This window comes from Balaenoptera acutorostrata, chromosome 5, assembly GCF_949987535.1.
Source record: "Balaenoptera acutorostrata chromosome 5, mBalAcu1.1, whole genome shotgun sequence".
Classification (NCBI taxonomy): domain Eukaryota; kingdom Metazoa; phylum Chordata; class Mammalia; order Artiodactyla; family Balaenopteridae; genus Balaenoptera; species Balaenoptera acutorostrata.
Window position 1 is genome coordinate 24,043,866 of NC_080068.1, and position 25,359 is coordinate 24,069,224.

General features: G+C 38.2%; 1 protein-coding gene across 5 annotated transcripts in view; it reads left to right on the forward strand.

The window, feature by feature from the left end:
- The window catches only part of SCOC (short coiled-coil protein), a 43,608-nt gene extending 20,145 nt beyond the window's left edge, over positions 1-23,463 (forward strand). Inside the window, exons 1-4 of one of the 5 annotated variants that reach the window (XM_057546382.1) lie at positions 12,098-12,278; positions 18,036-18,107; positions 18,478-18,561; positions 20,005-20,644. In XM_057546382.1, coding sequence (XP_057402365.1) covers positions 12,098-12,278; positions 18,036-18,107; positions 18,478-18,561; positions 20,005-20,147 — 480 coding nt within the window. In that variant the 3' untranslated portion in view covers positions 20,148-20,644. Of the gene's footprint in view, positions 1-12,097; positions 12,279-18,035; positions 18,108-18,477; positions 18,562-20,004; positions 20,645-23,274 lie in introns of those variants that run through there. The other 4 variants (XM_057546383.1, XM_057546384.1, XM_057546385.1 and 1 more) reach the window with 4 other exon arrangements.
- Positions 23,464-25,359: the final 1,896 nt, after the last annotated feature.

Sequence of the window (25,359 nt, forward strand, 5' to 3'; positions counted from 1 at the left end):
CTTTTCTCCCTCTCAACTGACATCTCTGGTCTTGTTTCTCCCTTCCCTGCCTTGTTCTACCTCCCTCTTTTCCACCTTCCCTCCTTCCCATCTATGCTGTCCTCACATCTATGCTGTCCAAGGTCTTCTTCCTATTTCCTTCTTCCTAATCTCATGGCCTGACCTTTGTACTTTTTGCTCCTCTGGTCCAGGAGATGAAACAATACTTCACTAGTCTGAATTGAATGATTTTGGGGAAAAGTTTTAGTTTTATAATTTTAGTACATGGAGAGGAAGTCTTTAGCTCAGATAAATTTAGGTTTAAGCACATATAATTTTCACATTACAATTATTGCTGCTAAGTCTATTAACTATTCACATGTAAATATTGCTTCACAGGCTAGTTATTTCCCTTATTATTCATTTATGGAGGATGCCTTTTCCTTAGGCAACAGTGAGTAATAATTAAGTTTCCAAGCTCTGCAGCTGAAGTCCCTGAAATCAAGTCCTGGCTCAGCAAACTGTGGTAACACTGGGCAAGTTATTTAACCTCTCTAAGCTTTAGTTTCCTCTTCCATAGCATGGGGATACCAAGTACCTACCTTCTAAACATTTTGTAAGAATTAAATAAAATAGTTCTTGTAAAACTGTGGGGCACCTGGTAAATGGGGAATAAATGTTACATATATTATAAATATAGTAAAAATACTTGTGATGTACAAGGGAAAATTCTCTACAACTAATACCCTTGACTAAACAAATGATTTTTGAAGTTTGTAAAATCGTCACTGCTAATATGCAAAAACTAAGCTCAAAATATGAACTTTGGGTTGTAGTTAGCTAAAGTCCACCACAGTTCTTTATTGTTCCACCTGAAATAGCAATTCATTTTCTTTTTCTGTCACCACCTCAGTCCTAATAATCCCTTCCCAAAAATTCCATAAGCTTTATGTATTTAAAGATATAAAAGGTGAAGGACTTATGGTTAGGAGGCTTTAGAAACCTTTTTCCATCAGCTTGGTGACTGACCTAAAGGGGTTTACAGGTGTTCTGGTCAACACACAGGACTCTTCCAGTGAAATGTCACCATGAGGTAAGCCCTTCCCAACCTCAGTGGATTACAAGGCAGGGAAACCACATCAAACCCAAGTGGTGAGAGAAGCACTTAGTGCTTCAGGAAAGACCTATAGAGTCTGGGAGATTCTGGGCTCTCTACACAGAGGTATAGTGTCACCAACCTACAAAGTCTAGGTCCTGGAGTCACCATTTTAAGAAGGCAAAGTTACTGATGGAAGGGGAAAATCTTTCCAAGAAAATTCTTTGTAAGGAAAACATACAGAAAAACCAAGGCAAAACAAACAAAACAACTAACAGTTCAAGGTACTGAGTTCAAGAAGAATTAAATTCAGTGGATTTGGCCATCAAATGGGCTGCAGCTCAGAGCCAGGAATTTGCTCAAAGTTAGAACTTTGGAACCAGGACTTCCTTAGTCAAAGTTATACAGTTTGAGGTTGTTTTTTGAGGGAAGGACAAGGGTGAATAGGCTAAATAATACAGTTTTCAAAAGTAAGTCTTCTGCTAAACAATGATAGCCTTTCTCAACCAGGATTCCTCAAAAGAACCTTGGAACGTGGAAAAGGATCTGAGTGACTACTTTCTCAATTCTCCCAGGGATGACACATAAGAAGTACCTTTCTAGATGCAAGGGGAGAATTGATTTTATTTCATGCAATGAATACCTTAGGTGGGCTTAGTTTTCTCTCAGAACCTTGGGTGAAAAAGGGCTGGAGTCTGATAGGGTAACCCACCCAGGTGGCAGAGTTGCAACACGGTACTATCATTTTCCTAGAACTCGAGACTAAAAATCATGGTCATCTTGGACCCTTCCTTCACTTTTATCTTCCATAGTTGATTAATCTGTTAACACATCCTGCTTCTACTTTCTTTAAAATGTTTATGGTAATATCCCTTCGTCTCCTTTTTCACTGCCTCCACCACTCACAACTGAATTTTATAACAGTCATAGAGTCGTATAACCTAGCCTCTAGGAATATCAGTTTTCTCATGTGCAAAGTAAAGATAATCATAGTACCTACCTTATAGGATTATGGTAAGGACTGAATGAATTATTTTATGTCCAGTGCTCAGTACAGCACCTTACAGATAGTTAGAACTCAGTAATGTTAGCTATTACTGTTGTTATTATATACTCCTCCTCCTGTAGTTTCTTCCTACCGATTCACTCTGGATACTTAGCTCTCCATATATCTTTCTAGAAAACATGTCACTCACCACCTTGGGAATCCATTGGATCAAATTCCTGCTTGGCTTTACATGTCCTCCTCAGCTGATTCATTCATTCACTCTTTCATTTATTAATTTTTTCCAACTTACTTCCTACTACTTCCAAACGTATCATTCAGCCATTCATTCACTATGTTTATATTGCATCCTCATTATGGGCCAGGTATTAGAGATACAGAAAGAAATTAAGGGAGAAGCACTGCCAACTCTCATAATAATTGCAGTTGGGAAAATATCAAGTCTACTAGTCAGAAGGTCCCTCCATCATGTCCCTACCCCCAGATGTGTTCCTAATCCAGCCCCACTCTCTCTCTTCTCTGCAAAGTTCTGTCATACTTAGCACCACCCTGCTTTACAGTTGTTCTAGCTAATGTGGGTTCGATATGTCTTACCAACTAGATTATAAATTCTTTGAGAGACTTCTGTATTCTCTTAAGTGAGCAGCACATTAGGAGTTCCAATGATACTTTTTGACTGAGACTGACTCATTGATTTTTATAGGGTGCAGAACACATATATCCTCTTCTGGGTCCATAGTTTCAAAATGTAAATATCTTTAAAATGTATAGTTTAGTGGAAGAAGGAGAACTTATATTTCTATCAGTTAGAATATGTAGTCACTTGGGCTGAGAGCTCTTTGATTTATTATAGCTGATGTTTTTGACTATTAATAGAAGATTAACTAGTACCTGAGAGGTGCATATTATTTTGTATTTTTCATTATTATGTATAGAATCAGAGAAATTTCCTAAATAAATTCTTTGTTTTGATTATTCTTGCTGTATAACATACCCCAAAACTTAGTGTTGTAAGGCAACAATCATTTTGTTTGCTCACTGTCCTGTGGCTCAGAGATTCAGGGGGTTTAGCTGGGCAGTTTTCCCTTGGGAATCCCTGATGCCGTTGCAGTGAGATGTCAGCTGGGCTGCAGTCATCTGAAGTTTGAAAAGAGCCTTAGACTTATTAGACTTTTAGTTCCACCCCTGAAGTGATACTTCAGGCAAGTCGTTTTATTTCTCTGGGTCTCATTTTCCACACATAATGAAATAAAACCAACAAATCCTTTCGAGAGCTCTTTCAGCTCAAAAGTTGATTCTATGAAATGAGAAAATAATGTTTGGATATGAACAGCTACAAGTAAGTCATTGCGCATGACTAAGGTCATTCTACAAGTAGAAAATGTTACTACATGAATGGAAAACACAGGATTGATATAAGAAAAATCTTTTGTGGTGAATTATCAATAGAAACTGATCTTGAATCAATTTTGCCACTAGAGGTCACTAGCGTACCATCTCAAAGAGAATATATGCCATCAAGTCACTAGCCGTTCCCTCTTTCTGGCCCCTAAATGTTGTTCATGGTGTCTTTTAGTGTATTCTGAGTATCTCCTGACAGCTGCCAGAGACGTAAGTTATGATGAGGTGACATTAGTTGTCACTCTAGGTGATGGTTCATGTGTGCCTCATGCTCTGTAAGTGTGAAGAACCACCACTTGGACCATAAGGAAAATGACTTCTTTGGCTTTGCTGCCCTCTCACTGGGATGTGTTAAGGGGCAGTGAGATAATTTAATAGAAAGTCATGTGAGCTCTGAAGTGAAAAGACACTGTGGAAATACTGTGTCATCCTCTAACGCAGCACAGACATGTCTGCTTTTCATGAGACAGAAAAAGGAAGGACCCAAAGCAGAAAATTCATTCATTCACTCATTCAACCAGTATTTACAGACACATATGTAGACACTGTACTGGCAATTGGGCTGCATTCATGAAGATCAGCTGGTTCTTCTTCAAGGGATTTAAGGAATCGGGTATAGGAGGGTTTCTATTCCGATATTCTTAGTACGCACAGACCACCAAGCACTCTAATTCCCATGTCTGCAGGTGGTCACTTGCAGCATGGCAAAACCAGCGGCTTTTTTAAGCTGATGATACTTTTCTGAGGTGACATTAAGAGTAGACTATACACCTTTGACATCAAATCCAAAACTAAACCACAGAGATACGTACCAGAAAATGTTAAAATGCTGAGTTGGGTTGTGGCCAATGATGCTTATTAGAAAATATACTAAAACGTATTTTGACATAAAACTTTTTTAAGTGGGAGAAACAATGCTCTAAGTGAAATTAATGCCCTGAAACATAAAGATCTATAGAGATCACCTCTGAAGAAACTTCTGTGAGAAGGATGGACTCCAGGATGCCTCTGAAGGGCATATCAATTTTCTCCCCAAATGAAAATTACATCCTGTTTACTTATAACTTGCTTCATGTTGTGCATAAAGGAAACCTACTTCAAACTCCAGAACTCACAATTCTACCATCAAGGATGAGTAGCAAGGAGTCCTGGCTCTTTCCATAACTTGAGGAGTTATTTCTTCTACAGCTTTAAGGGGACTTGAACTGTTTAAATTAGTTGTCATCAGCGTTTAGACCAGACACAGAGGCCATATCTGAGCAGGATGGGCAAAGCCCCTATTCCTTAGCAGCAAGGTGTTCTCTCTCGTTTTCTGCCCTCATTAGCAAAGAAGAAGAAAGGGAGCCTGGCCAGATCTCTGCTTCAAGTTGGGGAAGCCTTGATGTGCTTTTGCTGTGATGAGTGTTACTAATTATCCTGGCAATTATTAATTTTAACCGTTTGTTTTCAAAGAAACTACAGACAGGTTTGTCCTTCCTTCTGATTGTTGCAAAGTCTGCTGAAATGGTGAAAAAAGTGTAGGGGGAATGTTACAAAATATGACTTGATTTATTTAAAAATTTATTTACTATGATTATGCCATTGACTTCTATCAATACGAATGTTTCTTCAATGCCACCTAGTATAGTTTTCATCCTTTTTGACTGACAGGCATCCCACCAACACTTTATGAGACACTTTGTCCTATTTCCCTTGAGATAATTGTATAAGGAAGGAGGAAGGAAAATAGGAATTTGTCACAAACTAAAGAGGTTAGAGGTTTGGGGGAGGGGCAGTCGGCCAGGGGCCCTGAGTGTCACTGCATGTTCTTGCTGGTTTGCCAAGAGCACAAGGACGTGCCTGGCCTTTATTCAGGCCGTTTCTGAGGGTGTGTTTGCAGAGAGCAACTCTAAGGGATGAAGTAATGCCTTTCCCTGGTTGAAGAGCGAGCATGCTTCCACTTGCCGTAAAAGCAATAGCTTCCCTGAGCTCAGCGTCCCTCCCTGTACAATAACCCTCTGCGTGTGCAGGCATCTATGGGGGGCTTGGGAGAAATGGGAAACAGAAGCAAACCAGCACGAAGCTCACGCTGCTGTGAGCTGTGAGGAACAGAGGCCTTGGACTCTGACGCAGGCATCCAATGTCCTCTCCCAGCATTCACGAACTCATAGCACGCTAACTTGTAAGCTTGCGAGTTGTGTAAAATCCCAGATCCTGACACAGCCTGACAGAGGAACTCTCCCAAGTTGATTATTTAGTGTAAACAGTTACCAGGGAAACAGAAAACTATGAGGATTACGTTTGTGTATCGAAAGTAAGAAAATCCATCCGCAGCCGAGCATTTTAGAGACTTGCTAGCAACTCATGTGCATTCTTTTTGTGAAATGTTATTTTCTTGCAACCCTGACTCCTAGGCCCTTCAAAGAATCACTTTGTCTTATTAAAACAGAATCCAAAAAAAAAAAACCAAAAGAAAACCAGAATCCCCTTTATGCTCCAAGAGCCCAATGATTAGTCTTGATTTTAAAGCAGATTATTTTATAAAAATTTAGTGGAACAGGTACTCAGCTGAAATGATTGATAGTGGTAGATTCATGTGTACAGAATCACAGAAACCCCAAATCATAAAAGCTAAAATGGAGTGGCTCAAAGATAACTCAGGAAAGCTCTCAGATCTTATGGCAGGTACGGTGCTAAGGGCTGGACTGTCAGACACAACCAAAGCATCAAAAGTTGACTCTTAAATATGGGGAACCAACTGCTATAACTCACTGGTAGTGTTACTTGATAAATTCCTCAGTTATTTTATACAATATTAGAGAAGCAGAATTAACTTTATCCCAATCCCTCATTTGAGGAAACAGGGGTCTATGGTAAAGTGATTCATCCCCCATAACCTTACTGTCAATTTCAAATATCTGAATATGCTATGGCATCTAGCTCTAAGGAACACTAAAGTAAACTTTTAAACTAGTAAATATATGAAGAATTGAATGAACACATACAGGTTGAGTCAGAACTGGAACCCAGGTTTCCTCTTCTTCAAACCAATGTTTACTGCACTGTTGACAGACCAGGGTTTTCCAAACCAGACATTTGCATACCAACGTTGCAATTTTTGCCATATTAAATTAACCATTTAATTAACATCACTTTTGAACTTAGCTTTGTTCTAAACAACAACATCTGCAAACTGAGGGTTAGTTGTATTATTCATATTTTTCTATTATGATAAAATATGTAACTATTCGTCACGTTCAACCAGAGCTATAAGCATCAATCTTCGGGAAACACTGATTAGACAATACTTTGTCTAGAGAAAAATAAGCATCAAGACTGCACAGAATCACTCCTTACTATTTTCATTTTTGTCAAGAAGTTCAAAGCTGGATTTCATGGAGACCCTGAAATCCTTCTGAATTTCCATCTGAGAAACACTAAAACTACACTGGTAATTTCTTACATTTTCTCTATTGAACAGATGAATGAAAATGATTCTGTTCAAATTAGCCAACTATTGGTTATTATCAGGGAATTATAATCTTCAGAAAAGTAAACAAAAACAACTTAATTTCCAAATAGCAGTAGAGCATACTATTAAGTCTAGTCTTGAAATCAAGTTTCCACAAGCAGAAAATATTCTTTACTCACCATATTCAGGACAACACTCATTCTCCAATGAATTCAGTAACCTTTCAAGGGAAAAAAAATAAGTAAAAAGGAAAATGTGAGTTCTTTTTTAGGAATGAGATGAAACACATTTTGCAAATTAATGAGTGTAAAGTAGGCGGGAACACACCTGGTTACACTTGAAAGTTATCAAAGTGCCTCCATTTAGCATATTTCACTTTACAATATCCACAGTATGTTTAGATCCCTCTAATTACTGAAAACAAGTTCAAAGTTTTTATGTGCCTGATGAGAGTACGTCAGACTAGAACACCAAAACAACCTTGGAGGTTCTCTATTTTATTATTTATTATTTCCTCCTCAATAATACTTTGTCTTGTAACAGTAGTTTTCCATTTGGAGTTCCCCATTCTCTATGAAGAATATTTTAATTTGTGCTTTTATTTAGAGGGTTTATAATATATGCACCTTCCAGATCACATGAATGTCCATCTTATAATCAAATATTTCTATGCAATTTCAGTGGTTCCTATTTGTACTTGAATGTTTTCCTTATTCAGAAGGCAATTTTGTGGCTATTTTTAAACGATTTTTTATTGAAAAATGTAACGCAAATATGAAACACCATGTAAGTAAATAATTTAATGAATGTTCACTTCATGACTAGTTTGCCAAGGTTTCTACTCCCTTTTTATATTCACTTGGGTGTATTGTTCTTTTTTGTCACCTTTTTGCCATTTCAAGAATTTTTTTCTATTCATTGAAGGACATAACTATCAGCAACACTGTTTTATCCAATTTGCAACATTTTGTGAATGATATGCTTCTTCTAATATTATGGTTACCTTTTTGTGTGTTGTTTTCTTTAGATAGCTTGTCTAAAGACTTCCTTTAAGTTTAAATTCTCTAGCAAGATATATGTTTGATTCTGAAATATTAAAAAGTTGAATGCTCTAGAATTACTGTATCCTACTTATAGTAATAATTTTCTTGCATTTTAAAAATAGCTTTATCATCCAAGGGTGCATTCAAAATAAACCATAGGTTTTTTGGGTCTGTTTTTTAAAATGTATTTTAAGTGTCTTTTTATCTACAAGTCTTCCTTCCATTCTTTTTTCTTCCAGTGCGATTTATTTGTTAAAGAAAAGGGCTTTGTTTCTTGTTATTTGTTCTTGTCCTGTTGTTTTGTTCCATTGTCAGATTCCGCTAAGTTTATCCAGATGGTAGACTTAACATATTTCTCTGTCCTCTGTATTTCCTGTTAAATTTCTAGTTTATGGACTTGATTGGGTCAGGCTGCACTAAAAAAAAAACTTTCTTTGCAAGACTATTTCATAGGTGGTTTTCTCATATAAGCATTTAATGGTAAAGAAATTTCTCTAAGCACTGCTTCATTGCATCCCACAAATTTTGACATGTTTACATTTATTGAAAATATTTTCTAATTTATCTTGTGACTTCTCTTGTGACCCATAGTGTCTTTAGAAGCATGTAGTTTAATTTCCAACTACTTGGTTTTCTACAAATATCTTTTTGTTATTGATTTCTAGTTTAATTCCTTTGTGGGCAGAGAAAATATTTTGTTATGACTACAATCATTTAAAATTTGTTGAGGTTGTTTTATGATAGAATATGGTCCATTTTGGTGAATATTCAAGTGCATTTGAAAAGAAGACAAGTTCTCTAGTTATTGGGTGGAATGTTCTATAAATGTCAAATAGGTCAAATATGTTGATAGAAGTTTTTATTCTGGTCTTCTATATCAACAGTTCCCAAATTTGCCTGCACACTGTTGAAATCACCTTTGTAAATTCCAAAAATATTCATGTCAGTATCCCACCCTAGAGACCATAATTTAATAAGTCTGGGATGTAGGCTGTTCTTTGGAGTTATTAGGAGATTCCTAGGTGATTCGAATGTGAAGGCAAGCTTGGGTCCTGGGTTCTTTATCCTTACAGATTTTCTATATACTTGTTTTACAAATTACAGAGAGGGGAGTGATGAACTTTCCGACTATTGTTGTAGGCTAGTTTCTTATTTCAGTTCTATCAGTTTTTGCTTCAGTGCCACTTTGTAGCACTGTTACGATTTTGCATCTTTTTAATGAACTGACCCCTTTATCTTGTTTTAATATCAATCCCCCTGATTACTAGTGAAGGTAAACATTAAAAAAAAATCTTTCTAAGAGAGATGGGAACGTATTGTATATGTGTAGCTGATTCACTTTGTTGTAGAGCGGAAGCTAACACACTATTGTGGGGCAATTATACTTCAATAAAGATGTTTGAAAAAAAAAAAAAAACTTTCTGACCACTCAGTTTTCCTCTTTTGTGAGTTGCCTGTTTATGTTATTTGAATATTTTTTTTTTATCTTTGTCAGAATTCTTTATATTTTCAGAGCTTTACTATATTGTTTCAGTCTGTGGCTTGCTTTTAACTTGATTTAAAATGTCTTCTCATCTGTGTATAAAACAATCAAAATTTAAAATCTTTTCCTAATGAATGGCACTGTTTTGTCTGGTTTAACAAATCCTTCTCTACGGTGGTGTCATAAAGACATCTGTGTTTTCCTAAAAGTTCAGAGTTTTGTTTTTCACATTTCACATTTACTTCATTTGGAATTTGATTTTATTTTTGGTGTGAGATCAGGATCTAATATCTTATTTTTATATGAATAGCCAATTTCACTAAAACCACCATAATTTGTCTTTTATATAGCCAATTAACAAAGTTTCTGTGCCAACTTTACTACCAAGAATAATGAGTAATAGTTTTTCCCACAACCTTACCAACATTTCTTCCTTACCAGACACCTTTATTTTATACCAACTTCCAGGTACAGGTACTTGCCTTTCTAACTTTCTTTTTGTCTATTCTTGTGTTAATATCACATTTTTAAAAGTTGCTTTTAAAATAGAATTACCATATGATCTAGCAATTCCAATTCTGGATATATACCCAAAAGAACTGAAAGCAGTCTCACAGAGATATTTGCACATACCACGTTCATAGCTGCATTCATAATAGCTAAACACAACTCAAGTGTCCACTGAAGGATGAACAGATAAACCAAATGTGGTATATACTTACAATGGAATAATATTCAGCCTTAAATAAGAAGAAATTCTAACACGTGCTACAACACGGATGAACCTTGAGGATGTTACGCTAAGTTAGTCACAAGAGACAAATACTGTATGATTCCACTTACATGAGGTGTCTCAAATAGTCAAATTGATAGAGCAGAAAAAGCTGTGGTTGCCAGGGGCTGGCAGTAGAGGTGAATGGGGAGTTGTTTAATGGGTATAAAATTTCAGTTCTGCAAGATGAAAAGAGTTCTGGGGATTGGCTGCACAACAATGAGAATATACCTAACACTACTGAACTGCACACTTTAAAATGGTTATTTAAATGGTAAGTCTTTTATGTATATTTTACCCTATTTAAAACTAAAAGGGGGCTTCCCTGGTGGCGCAGTGGTTGAGAACCTGCCTGCTAATGCAGGGGACACGGGTTCGAGCCCTGGTCTGGGAAGATCCCACATGCCGCGGAGCAACTGGGCCCGTGAGCCACAACTACTGAGCCTGCGCGTCTGGAGCCTGTGCTCCGCAGCAAGAGAGGCCGCGATAGTGAGAGGCCCGCACACCGCGATGAAGAGTGGCCCCCACTTGCCGCAACTAGAGAAAGCCCTCGCACAGAAACGAAGGCCCAATACAGCCATAAATTAAAATCATAAATAAATAAAACTAAAAGGAAAAAGCAACCCCCAAAAAACCTGTTCTTCTAGAAAAAAAAAAAATCTGCATTTAATAGTTCTCTTAGTCTTTGGTGTTCTGCAGTTTCACCACGATGTGTCCAGGTACAGAATTCCTTATTTTAATCCTGCTCAAGAATAAGTGCTTCTTGAATCTAATTCAAATATTCCACAACCCTGAAAAATTCTTAGTTATTACTCTTTAAATACTGACCACACCCATTCTTTCTAGTCTCTCTTTTTGACACTCCTGTTAGAGTTATGTTCAATCTTTCTTATTTCTCATGTATTTAGCTCCTGCATTGCATTCTAGTAAATTTTCCTCATAGTGTGTATCTTAGTTCTAGTCAAATGTATAGTTGTCAAACACTGAACGGAAAAAATTTTTTATATATTCCTTAAAAAAAGTAAGGCTCTATGTCAGCAAACTGTGCTAGAAGTAAAAAGTCAAGAAACAGGTAGAGATATGACTCACCTCTACAACTCAGGAGAATGTGCCAAAGCCAAAACAATAACAAATATTCAAAGCCAGCAGGATGCTGCTTTGTGTCAAGTGCTAGGTACCTGTGAATGGTACCCAGCCTGATTACATTACATCTCAAAGCCTGAAACACAGCATTTCACACTGCGTCTATGACCTTGAGCAGGAAATTTATTTACTCTGAAGCTTCTTTCTGTGGGCTGCTGTGAGAATCAAATGGGATAAAGTGAGCAAAAGTGCTATACACCAAAGTAGTATTAAGGTATTTTCTCAATTCTAAAGTATTATTAAATGGTCCGGCGCACTATGCATTTTATGATAGTTTGGGGAAGATGGGGAGAGGAACAGTCCGTTAGACGTACACTTAAGACATTTCCGATTTGGGAAATTAAAAATATGGAAAAGTCTGCTTTTAGAACTGAAGAACCAGGGTACTTTCTCTATTATGTCCACACACGTCCTTTTCTTGAATTTGAATGATTTCTCTCTCGCCCAGTGTTAGGTTTTACCAACCTCCTTCCTGACAGCTGTCAGAATTTTCCACACTGGATTTCTTGACCCCATTTTCACGGACCGGCTGAGACTGAGGAGCTGCCTCGCTCGGACTGCCTTTCGCACGCTCAGCTTAGCTTCTGTACTGTCATTGGCTGTTGCTCTTCCCGGACCCGCCCACAACGACCTCAACCCTGATTGGATGCCAGTGCCCTTTTGTTATGGCAAAAGGTGGATCCCGAGGGTTTGAGGTAGGATGATTGGGGCGTCGTGTAGCTAATGCGCAAGCGTGCCTTCTTGAGTGGGGATTGGCTGGCGACGGGCCGGGCCGGGGCGGGACTCCAGCCTCGGCGCACGCTCTGTGGGCGGAGAGGGCGGGGTTGCCGGTGCCAGTTGGTCCGAGTGTCCAGGCCTGAGGTATCCTCCCGATCCCTCCCCCTGCCGGCGCCTCAAACGGCAGGTGAGGGCCGTCGTGGGTCGCGGAGGGCTTGGCCCCGAGCGACTGAAGTTGCGGCCTCGGTACTGACGAGAGCCTGGAGGGCGGGGCGGGATGTACGCGGCCCGGCGCACGGGGACCCGGGAAGAGCGTCCTACGGCCTGGGCGTTAGGTGGGCGGCCGAGGCCTGGCTCCCTGCAGAACCCCTGCGCAGCCTCTTTTTCTCATTCTCTCGTTGTTGGGCGCAGAGGTTCCTTTGTGGAGGGCCCCCCGCGGTCCGTGGCGCGGATCTCCTGCCGCCTTCTCCCCGCGGATCCTGAGTCTAAGGCCTCTGTCGGCCCGGCCCCCCCCCCGCCCCGCCGCCTTGAAGTGGGACTGCGGGAGGGGCGTTCGGTTGGGTTGGGACCTGGCATGCCTGGACTAGCCCGCGGCTTCTCGGCCGAGAACTCGGAGACGGGGGCGGGGGAGAGGACGCGGGGGCGGGGAGGGAGCCGAGTGAGCGGTGAAGCCAGGGCTGGCGACATCTTTTCAGGCTCTGAAAGTAGCTCCCGAGTTAGTTTCTCAATGGGCATCTTTCAAGGGTCCTGCTGGACAAGTTTAGGGACTTAGGATTGTTGGAAAGGAGAAACAGGAGACATTCCTGAAAGGCAGGATTTTCGTTGTGTATCGATTCCAGTACTATGACGTAATAATATTAAGGACAGATGGTGTGCTCTGTTCCCAGCACTCCGTACCTGAGAATCCAAAGCTGTGCCTATATATTCCGTGCCTGTACTCATTCATTGATTAAACTCAATATAGCTAGCCACTCTGGGGATCTCGTTTCTGATCATATATTTGGCCAAACAGTCCCTTAATTTTGTGGAATTTAAAATTGGACTTAACCAGAACAAGTCAGAATTTGAAGGGACTTGAACAAGCCATGTTGAAAGTCGTTGCAGCTTGCAGTGGATGAAATTTACCTTCAGTTTTTTAGATAGTAGAAATAGCAAAGAAATTTGACATCAAGGGTTGCAAAATGTTTTGCAAATTTAGATTAGGGTCATTAAAGTGTCTTCCATTGCATAATGGAAAAAGCAGGGACTTTTTAGTTAGATCTGAGTTCAGATTCTTGGTACAGACTTCGGCTATGAACTCTAAGGCAAGATATGTAGCCTTTCTGAGATACAGGGTCCACGTTTGTAAAGTACCATGTCCTGTTGATTTGATGAGCTAATATATGTAAAGAATTTAGTATATTAATGCACAGTGACGTTTAATAGTCTTGCTAGTTCCATTAGTAAGTTGGTGACGGATGATGAAAATAAGTTTTAGATGCAGAAAAGTTGAGTGGTTTAGGTTGGGTGGATATCGGAAAAGTCTCAAAATCTCAGGTCTCGGATGTGAGCATACCTGTGGTGGAGTGGTGGATAAAACTAGACTGAGACATTGACTGTATGTAGTCTTGGCTCTGTCTATGTAAGTATTACTGTGATCTTAGGTAGGCCATTATCATCTTGGCCTTGGCTTAGTTGTAAAAATGAGGCAAGTGGACCAGGTAATTTTTAAAAATTCTTCTTGTGGCCTGAAGTAGAGCTAAAAGGTAGAAAAGATAATAGCTAACATTATTGAATAACTACTGTGTATTGTTGCAATCACATTATGTATATCAACTCATAATATTCTCACAACAAAACTATGAGGTACATACTGTTATTAACCTCATTTTACAGATGAGGAAACTGAGGCTGAGATGTTAATCTTACCTAAGGTCCAGAGCTTATAAATAGGAGAGCTAGCATTTGAATCCAGGTAATCTAAATCCATGTTCTTAATCACTGTGCTAAACTGCCTCTTATGAAGAGCATGTCATGGTACTGTTGGGCATACTAGAAAAGAAGGTAGAGGTGTACTTGGTAAGATGATAGCCTTTGGTCACAGTTGACTGTGAGGGCATGGAAAATGGGTCTATACTAATGCTTGCCACATTTCTGGATCCTTGTTCTTTCCATACTTTTGCTCCCTGGACTTAAATTATCAAAATAACTCTAGATTCTCTTCCACTGACCAAGGCTAGATGAAGATAGGCACTAAAATTTACTGTGATTTTTGAGAAAAGTTTTACGAGATCTGACCTCGGCTTAGGTCAGAGTTGAGGAATCCCAGACAGTCATATCCACTGCGGAGAGCTAAGGCAGATTTTGGATAAACAGATCAGCGTTAGCACCCCACATTTATTTCAGTGTTCCCACACTTGAGATACTTTGGTCTGGATTCTCTCTCTTTTAATGTCAGGTTTGGATTTATGTGTAGGGGCAGAAGGAGTTGAAAATGAACTCCTAAGAGCACATCTGACACAATTGGATTGATATGATAGCAACTATAGATTGAGAAAAAGAATTTTATAGTTGAAAAATTTAATCTTGTGTCGAGTGCATATTATGATGTAGTACTGTGCTAATGTAGGCATTGCAAAGTTTGAGGATTGACCCTATTTTGAAGGAAGTAAAATCCATGGCTAAAATACTTTGACTTAAAGAGCTCAACAAACCCTTTGATCCCATATATAAAATAAATCTGTTTATGACTCTGGATGTCCTGACAGACTTAGAATATATACAGGAGTAGTGTTTTGAGACTGGTCTATTTGATCACATCACAGTAAGAAAAAATTGCTACTTGTGTTTTTTTGTTGTTGTCATGCAGAGGCAGCCGGTGATACTCTGGTGTTGCACACGGCTGCCACATACAGTTGGGCAGGTTTTGCACTGTTCAGCCCTCAGGGCAATCTTACATGGGCTATGATGTGAATAGTGCTGTCTTGGGTTATGTGGTATATCCTATAGCACTGTCCTTGCGCCCTGCTTTTGTGCTCTTGCTTCCACCCCAATCTGGACGTGTTTTTCTAAGAGTAATTTTCTATTGTTTGGGTTATATGTGGCCAAAATTTCAGAAACTGGCTTCTTTTTCCTTACCTACTACATTGGTCAACCTGGAACACTTTGCATTTATGGAAGACTTCTGGGTTTAATTTTAGTATTAGACTAAAATACGGGCAAAAGAAGTATAACCCATCCCTACACTAGATCTGATTTCAAAGTTGAGTGCATTGATTTTGTGATTATCTTTTGCTTTGACTTGTGTTATCATATCACTCTTCTCAGCTGTCGTGAAAATTCTGTTTCAGGTGTATTCTTAAAAAGACTGGATATTAGAAATCTGGAGCATTTAATATATAGGTTTCCCCCTACTACCTTAAAGTAGAGCATTCCTACCTTTTGTAAGCTGAAATGGCGTAAAGTGATGAAGCGATTATCTTAGGACACATCTTGCTAACAGATGCACAAAATAAATAAAACACGGATGCTCACAGACACAGGTCAGAGCTGTGGCGGCTTGCGGCTGAGATGCTGAGTGTAGTTCTCAGGGAAGGAGCTTGGTGTCACTGCTCAGAGTGAGTGCTGCCTCTGACACCTCGCTGCAAAACAAACGCTGAATGCTATTTTTGTTTTCTGCCTTTTTTCACGAAAGTGAAAATCCTCGTCAGATTTCTTTTGTTTAGCAAAACAGGTACTAATGTAGGTCTTTTATACAAGTGAAGTGGCGTAAAGCAAACTTTTAAAAAATGGGGAATACTTCTCTCATGTAGCAGGGAAGATAGCCAAGTTGAAGTCTGCTGTTGCTGAGTATTCCCAAGATCATTTACTTTTGCTTTTTGCTGTTACCTCTGTCATCCCTCCCAGACAAGTATCAATAGTTGAAGTGGTATGAAAGTGCTCTTCTCTTGGGGAAGGGCCAAATAAACTTTTCACTGCTAGCACTCTTCCTCTTCAATTATAAAGACACATTGATTGAATGGAGAAGAATAATTTTTGAAGTGTGGTCTTCAAATACTATTATACAAAGCATTTAATGACAAAGAATATTTGAAAAAAAATTTCATAATCAGTCTATTTGGATTTATGTGTGTGTGTGTATAGATATATATACACATATACACACATATTTAAACAGTTGACCCTTGAACAATGAGGGTTAGGGGTGCCGACCCTCTGCACGATTGAAAATCCACATACAACTTTATGGTCGGCCTGCCATATACGCAATTCCGCATCTGCAGATTGAACCAACTGTAGGTCGTGTAGTTCTGTAGTAGTAGTTATTGAAAAAAATTTGAGTGTAAGTGGACCCGCATAGTTCAAACCCTTGTTCAAGGGTCAGTGTGTGTGTGTGTGTGTGTGTGTGTGCGCAACTATATCTACCTATCTATCTAAAACTTTTTCTGAAGTACAAAGAACCTGAGAGTTAAAACCAGTGAGGGAGAGTAGCGCTAATGCTGGATAAGTGAGAAGACTTGGGGTAGATTTATTAAGCATTATTTTTAGTGTTACTTCTTTAATAATGCTACGTGTAAAGGAGGTTTAATATCTTTCTTTTTTAGACTGAGTGATATCTTACTTGAGAGGTAGTTTATACATGTGTACACTGAGCATTCTATTGCCATGTTCATGCCAGCATCTGAAGTGTCATGAGGGAATATACAATACACTGTTCACTGTTTTGATTGTGATTCTAGTTCTGGTATGTAGACATCCTTGTTCAATAGGTTTGGGTTCTACTGTTCAGCATATGGAGGCATAGCAATGCCTTGGGTATAGTAGGTGCTCAATAAATACTTGTTGAAAGAGTAACAACATTGACTAAGATCTAAGTTGTTTCAGTGAGTAAATTAGATTGGTTAACAAATCTGTTTTCAGTAATTGGTACATTATTTAATAAATTTTGAGCCCATTGCATGTGAAATGAATGTTAGCAATAGAGCAGAACATGTTTCACAAGGATTTGGTGCTTTAATATTTTGGAGCCTTTTATGGACAGAAGAAAATATTAATATTCATTTACTCATTTACATCCTAATTAAACTATTTTAACTATAACCAGGAGGTGACAAGTACATATTTTTCATTTAACCCATATTAGTGTTTCAGATAACTAGTATTTTTCTTTTGAATTTTACGTTTAAAAAGTGTTAATTGGTATATATGAAACAATGTTTTAATAATGAAGAATATTTTTAGATTTGTCTTCCTTGCTGCCATTATCCTTAATGTAAGAGCTTTTTCAATTTGCTGTGTTTTCTTTATCCATACTAAAGATTTTTCACATAATTTACATCAGTGAATATACAATGGCATAAACATTCTTTCATGTTATTATAGTCATAATTATTTTTAGTAGCCACTCCATTAGAAATGGCAACTATAATCAACCGGACTCTGAATGGACAGTTTATGTCGTTTCCAATTTACTGGGTTATAAATAAGGTTGAAGTAAAGATTTTTACGGATGTAATTTTTTTCCTTCTTAATTTTCCTTAGGCTAAATTTCCAAGAGTAAAATTACTTTGTAAAAAATATTTAAATGTTTTTATGAATCTTGTTTATTACTGTACTGCTTTCCAAAAATATTACGTTTAAAATTTGTGTCCAATATTTTGTGTTTGTTTTTCCATAACTTTGCTAGCATTGATCATTATCTTCTTTTAGAAAAATATTTTACGAAATATACAGTGGTATTTTATTATGCATTTCTTTGACTACCAAGAAACTCAACATTTTCTCTTATTTACTTAATACTTCTCTTTGTAAACTGTAAATATTCTTTGCTTATTTCCACACTGGGTATTTATTCTTAGTAAAGCATGTGAAAAGGGTCCTACTGGGTCACTTAATTTTCTTTTGAAAAACAAGCTTATATTTCATTACTCTATGTGTCTCTGTTTCTAACTTTTTCTTATTGCAGACCATTCATCAAGAATTTTGTATCCAAGACCCAAAAGTTTGTTACCGAAGATGATGAATGCTGACATGGATGGTATGTTCTTCATTTTCCTTTTTGTATGTTCCTGGTTTTGTGGCACATACATTGCTTTATTAAGCAATAGAAAGAGCAGAGAATCAATACTTAGAAGGCTTTGATCTTGGCCAGTGTACTTATTTATAATCCCATCTAGTTTTAGAAAAGATTTAAGGCAATTTCCATTCTTTAAGTACGAGATGTTGGCAAAACATTTTACCTTCACCTTGGTGTCCTCATCTGCCATGTGGGATTTAACCTTTTATTTTACAGGGCTCTTGTATAAGTCAAGTAAGAATGAATATAAACTATTTTGCAGATCTTTTAAGTGCTATACTACACAAATGGTAGCTAATATTAATAGTAAATCTGAACCTTTTCATTACAGCAGTTGATGCTGAAAATCAGGTGGAACTGGAGGAGAAAACACGACTTATTAATCAAGTGTTGGAACTCCAACACACCCTTGAAGGTTAGCTTGCGTTTTGTATTTTTCTTGACTAACATCCAGGTAATTGAAATTGTAATTGTAAGCAGATTGCTAAATTTTGTTTGTTACTGTGCACAGTTTTTAAAAGTATGAATTTCAAAGTCTACTTCAGTAGTTTTTTTCCTCTCCTGCCTGTAGCTTTGGCTGGTGATTTCAAAGAACAGATACGTTTCAATAAGGAAGTCAAATAGTGTTCTTATGCTTCCCTCTTTAAGGTCCAACATAATGAGCCCCGTTTAAGTCCCTACACTGTGTTACTAAGTCCACTTTAATAAAGCTTATATGAGAGTAAAGTCAGTGTATTAGCCTCAGGGATTATAAGGGAACTGATCTGAGTTTTTTCATTTTCTAAATGTCTTGCATAAAATTAATTCCACCAGTGAAACATCTTTTGGTTTTCAACGAAATTAAGAGGTGGTGGTGTTTTTTTTGAAATCAGATTGAGCAGATCATGTCATTCCAGTGGCTTCCCATCTCACAGTTAATGGAAGCCAGGTTCCTCTCTGGAAGTCTCTCACTTCCCTTTTACCTTTCAGAGTCCTGTCACACTCCCTGACTGGGACACTTCAACCTCCTTGCTGTTCTTTCAGCAAGCTTCTCCTCAGGGTCTTAGCAGTTGCTGTTCCCCTGTGCTTGAATCTTTTCCCTTAGTCATTTGCATATCTGTGTGGCTCATTCTCTTACTTCCTTCAGGTCTCTAGCGAAATTTCCTTAATCAAAATAGCTATCCCTGACTATACTGTATCACAGGACAACTGCCCTTTGCTTCCTGTGACCCTTACCCTTCTTGCTTTTTCTCCTGACCCCCACCCACCCTAAGCCCCATTAGAATGTCAGCTTGTTAAGGGCAGGGACCTTTTTTGTTACTGTTGCCTCTAGAACAGTGCCTGTCTCTTAGAAGGCACCCCAGTAACTTAGTTGCTGAATGACTGAGGTGTGGTATCTTCTTTTTTTAATCATCAAGACCTGTTCTTTTGAATTTCTTGCTAATGTAAAAATATAAAACGATCAATTGCTTGGAAACTGACTGCATATATCCAGTATGAGAATTCAGTTATGTTCACCTACTACACTGTCTTAAATATTACTAGTAAAGACATTATGGTTTTATGATGATATGAACCAAAATTCACATTTTAAAAACAGTATTTTTTTAAATAACCATTTTAAGAGTTAACTACTTAACAAAAATGCTGTTTACAAAGAATAACATTTAGTCTAATGTGAAATCTCTTTTTAGGAATTTTGGCTATTGATTTGTACTCAGTTTACTTTCTTTACCTTAACTTCTAAAGTAGTCTGAGTTTAAAAACAAAATTTAAGGATTGTGGTATTTCTTTTATGAATGAATCTTAATAAGCATTTTATAACATGGAGTCATTGCCATCATTTTGTTGACAATGCGCTTTTTTATTTTTCATATAGATCTCTCTGCAAGAGTAGATGCAGTTAAGGAAGAAAATCTGAAGCTAAAATCAGAAAACCAAGTTCTTGGACAATATATAGAAAACCTCATGTCAGCTTCTAGTGTTTTTCAAACAACTGACACAAAAAGCAAAAGAAAATAAGGGATTGATATCCCTTATGTCTTATGGAATTGCTGCTGATCTTTTTTTCTTTAAAACTTGGATAGATTCCAAAAGTTATAGTACTTTTGTTTGTGGCTTCACTGAGTATTTATGAAGATAGTGTCAGATCTAAGCAAAATTAAGAGCATAACAGAAGACTTCCATGAGTTTGTGTATTATGTTAGTCTATGAAAATGTGCAAAGGTATTGTAGAGACTTTATAATTAGAAATGCATATATTTATGAAACTTGAAAATGAATGTTATATCAAATTTGCTTTTATAGGTTTAGCATTGTCTTTTATTATAGGCATAGTTAGAGATACAAGAAAATAACCACCGTGTTGTGAAAAAGTGACCAAAATCACGTACTGAATGCACAGCTTTATATACCCTGTCCACCATCGTGTGCCTCTTCTCCATTTGCTTTCTTCCCATTTTCCTTCCCCTAAGGAAAAAATTGGTTTCACATTTGTAAAAAGTAATTTCAGTAGTTAAGCATCTAAGAGAGTAGCCCGAACTCTGTTGAAACTTAACCAAAATAAGATACTTTCTCAGCTTAGGGCTTATTTGTTATATTTAGTAATAAGATAGGATAGTTGGTTTCTGTTTAATCAATTGAAAATGGGGGCTATAAAGATGAAGATTTTTCTTTGAAACTGAATTATCATATTGGGAAGATTTGTTGTTAAAAACTTCCTTTGCACAGAATAATCCACTTGATACCTGAAAAGATGAGCTCTGGTTGTGTGTGTGTTTGAAACAGAAAATTTTGAGGAAAAATAGAAATAGGGTAGAAGTATTCAATACTTGGTAAGTACTTGTAACCAACTCCACATGTTTTTACTCCAGATTTGTGTTATCTCTGGCACAGATTAGATTTGAGGGGGGAATATATAAGAAAATGGATTAAGTTTGGCTAACCTTATGTAAACCACACCTAGAAGGGAATAAAGTTTGGTCTCAGGTTTATTTGCAGTACCCAGATGATCAACTTTGCAAAGTCCCTTAAAAAGTGTATTAGTATCAGAATCATGAATAAAATGGGAGAGTTTTACATGTATACTAATTGATGCTTTCTCAGTATTTTATCTCACTACTTCTCCCAGAATTTTCTGTAAACCCAACTACTGGTTTGCAGAGTTTTAGTCATTTAACAGTTTTTTAAAACTTAGTTTGTACATTCCATTTGGTAAAGAAATCAGTATCACAACTAATGTTAAAATATTAAATAGGAAAAGAGATCCACTAATATAGTTTATGGTTATTAAATTTAGGCTAATCATGGAAGAATCTTAATGTTTGTATTGGTGTTAAGATTTGATGACTTTAGCTGTATGAATATACAATAGTCATACTGCAAACATTTTGCATCCCTTTGTGACCTAATTTTTAAACATTTAAAACTGTGTTGCTATTATGCTTTGCTGTTTAATAAAAAGCTGTTTCAAAAATTGCATGTGTTTTGATATTGTTGTGTAAATAACTGGGATATATACAGTGGTGCAGTGGTGTATCAGGGTTGTTCAAAGCCACAGGATAAGTAGCATATCTTATTTAAGTACCAGTTACTGGATGTTTAAGGGAATACTATTTTTTTTAAAATTAATTTATTTGTATTATTTTTGGCTGCATTGGGTCTTTGTTGCTGCATGTGGGCTTTCTCTAGTTGCGGCGAGTGGGGGCTAGTCTTCATTGCGGTGCGTGGGCTTATTGCAGTGGCTTCTCTTGTTGCGGAGCACGGGTTCTAGGCGCGCAGGCTTCAGTAGTTGTAGCACGCAGGCTCAGTAGTTGTGGCTCACGGGCTCTAGAGCGCAGGCTCAGTAGTTGTGGCGCATGGGCTTAGTTGCTCCTCAGCATGTGGGATCTTCCCGGACCAGGGCTCGAACCCATGTCCCCTGCATTGGCAGGTGGATTCTCAACCACTGCGCCACCAGGGAAATCCGGGAATACTATTCTTATTAAAACAAATATAGGATATTATACCTTAATTTAAAAAATAAAAGCAAAGAATTCAAAGAAAAGGATCCAAGATTGCCAGGGGAAAAGGTGGTTGTATTTTTTAGGTTAGGCTAAGCTCTTGTAACAAGATGCAATGGTAAAAAAAAACACAGAAGTTTCTCTTCCAACTAATGGTTCTGAGGTGAGCATTGTAAACTAACAAACAGGCTTTGTGAGCTGGGGATTTCTCTGCCATTTTCAACCGTGGCTTACAAGTCACACTAGTTACCACCATTCTGATTTGCAGAAAAATGCATGGGGTACACATGCAGGGTTTATGGGTTGGGCCTGCTGGAAATGGCTCATGTCCTCTCACATTCCCAAGGGCGTGGGGTTTAGATGCAAGAGTGGCTGAGAAATGTAGTCGCTGGCTGGAAGCCGTATTCCCACTACGACTTTATTATGGAAGCCGACGGAGGATGAGGGTGGCAGCAGCTTCAGCCACAGCCCTCTTCTCTTGCTAGTATCTGTGCCCAGCCTTCTTCCCATACACAGAACGTACTCAGCCTTTCCTCATCCAGTTACTGACTCAGCTCAAAGTCCAGGATCTCTATCAAGGTCTGTCAGCTGTAGATGTGACTCTTAATAGTCTGACCACCTATAAACTGATGACAGATTATTTGCTCTGCCCATTTGTAATGGTCTAGTGGGGATAGGATACCTAAATAAAAACTCTAAATTTGGACAACAGAATAAAGGGAAACACATCAAAGCAGTTGTGGAATACTCCTGGGAGAGAGACCCTGTGAAGATCCTGTCTCTGATAGTGGACGAAGTTCCTTGATTAGACCCTGACTGTAATCTCTGGCCAGGGACTGCCCTTTCCCATTGCTCTCCATGGCTTCCCGCAACTGGAAAGTTACTCCTTGTCCATTCCCCCGCCCCCACCCAGGACTCTGAAGTAGAGTTTGGAGTATTCCCCTCATGGGAGTTGTGAAAGCAGTCCACTTGCGCTGGTGTGAGTCTGCTGCCCATCGTCTGTAGGCCAAGCTCACGTTTCTTGGGCTGTACAGTTCCCTCAAGAACAACCTTGTTGTTGATATGCTTCAGTTCCGTAGGCTAGGAATCACAATCAAGCTCTTCCCTAGACCAAATTCTCAAAGTTTGCTTGCTTTCCATCCTCACAGGACCCTGCCTCTCTTTCATGGAGGCTACTTTGAAACCAACTGAAAATAAGACTGCGCTGGGACTGCGACACCCAGGTATCACTGCAGGGCTGGGTCCCTTTGACTGCTTTAACGCTTGGAAGAGAAGTCTTAACCGGCCTTCCCCTTCTACCTCCCACATCTCAAAAATAAAACTATTTTGAACTTTTTCTGCTATTCAGGGTCCAGAAGCAATTAGCTTTTCTAATCTTGTGACGTACCTAATATGCGTGATCCTTCTCTATTCCCTTCCATCTCTGCTTGGACACTGGTAAGTAAGTTCCTTCTTGTGATACCTTGCTAAAAGCATCAAGGACCAGCCAATTCATTTCACATTTTGGCTTTTCCAACTGCTGTCCTACAGCTGTTAACTCAGAAGGTGACAAAATGTTACCTGAAATACATGCCCCGCCTGCTCGTCACATGAACGGTAAACCAGTGCTATATATTTTGTTTTCATTATGGCAATATCTTCAGGATGTCATTTCCGTATTAGAAATACAGGTGGTAAACAGTGTGCGCAGGGACTGTGCCTAGCTTCTGATCAAGACTCTCCTTGACCAAACTTTACCCAGGTTCTTCTGAGCCCTCTTTGTCTAGGCCTCATCTTTGGCCCTGTCTTCAGCCTGCCTAGTCCAGTTTTAGTAAAAATCCTGCTAAGTGAATCTGATCACCCTGCCTGCCTTCAGCAAGAATCCTGTTAAATCAGCATGGCAAGCACCCTTCTACCCTCGATGTCTCCTCTTAGGAATTTTCCATCCACCAACCCTCCCCTGACCCACTCTGCTCAACGATCATAAATCCCCAGCTGTCTTCACTGTATCTGGAGTTAAGCCCATTCTCTCTCCCCTATGGCGATAGTGTTGGCCCTATTGCAATAGTCCTGAATAAAGTCTTCCTTATTGTTTCAACCAGTGTCAGAATACATTTTTAATAGTGATACTTCCTAGCTCTAAATGCTGGTGGAATGATGACTGGCAGGGACCGCTTTTCCTCAGGGTCTCCCAGTAGAACTTCCCTCAATACTAACACTAGTATTCCATCCAAAATTTGTCCTCTTTATATTCACTTTGGACTTTACTTATAGCAAGTTAATACACCTCACAATCCCTTATCTGGAACTCTTGGGACCAGATATTTCAGAATTTGGAATTTTTCATTTCATAAAGTATTATGACTCATACACCAGTACAGCTTGGGGCAGCACTTGGAATCAAATACATTAACATTTTTGTAGCGAAATATATGAATTTAATACTAAGTTACGTAAGTAAAGACTACATGTAGCCTGTCAGGGAGGTCAGGTTTGGCTGCCAAATGAGTTTTGATGTCAAACATGAAAAACTTCAGATTTACAGAGATTTTTGGAATTTGGAATTGTACGTGTAACAATAAAACAATTTGTGGAGAAATAACCAAAATCATCCAAGTATGCAGTTCCAACCAGTTTATGATGTCACATTTATATTCCTGATCAAGTCCTTTCTCCAAACGAGAAGTGAAAGGTGAATTATATATTCTAGAATTACTTTCATGGTCCAAAACAAAGCAAAATTGATCTTAATTCTAAAAAGAATTCTGCATTCTGCATTCTAAAAGAATGCAGTCTTTCTTTACTTTCCCCAATAATTTTGTTTTTCCCTATCTTAACACCCTCTAGTGGTTGTCATCAGATATTTCTTCAATGCTGATATAATCAAAATTGCCAGCAAAGACCAGATATTACTTTAGTTGGTGAGACCACTTGTACATCATGAAAGAACAGAGAATGTGACTAAATAAAAGGTTAACAATTGGAAGAATGACTTAATTGCCTCTTAGCTACTCTATCCTAAAAACAAGCTACAGTCTATTTCACTTAAATCATAGAGATTAATGGTATTTGAAGATATTTACTATAACAAGGACTTTATGTTGGCTTTAGGACCTAATTTACCATATAATGGAAGGGGTATTGAGGAGTGATGACAGAAGCTAAAGTAATATATTGTAATCGACTGTATAATGTATTTGCCTTGTTTTAAATTTTCTATTATTATCTATAGATGGCTTATCAAATGTTTAGTC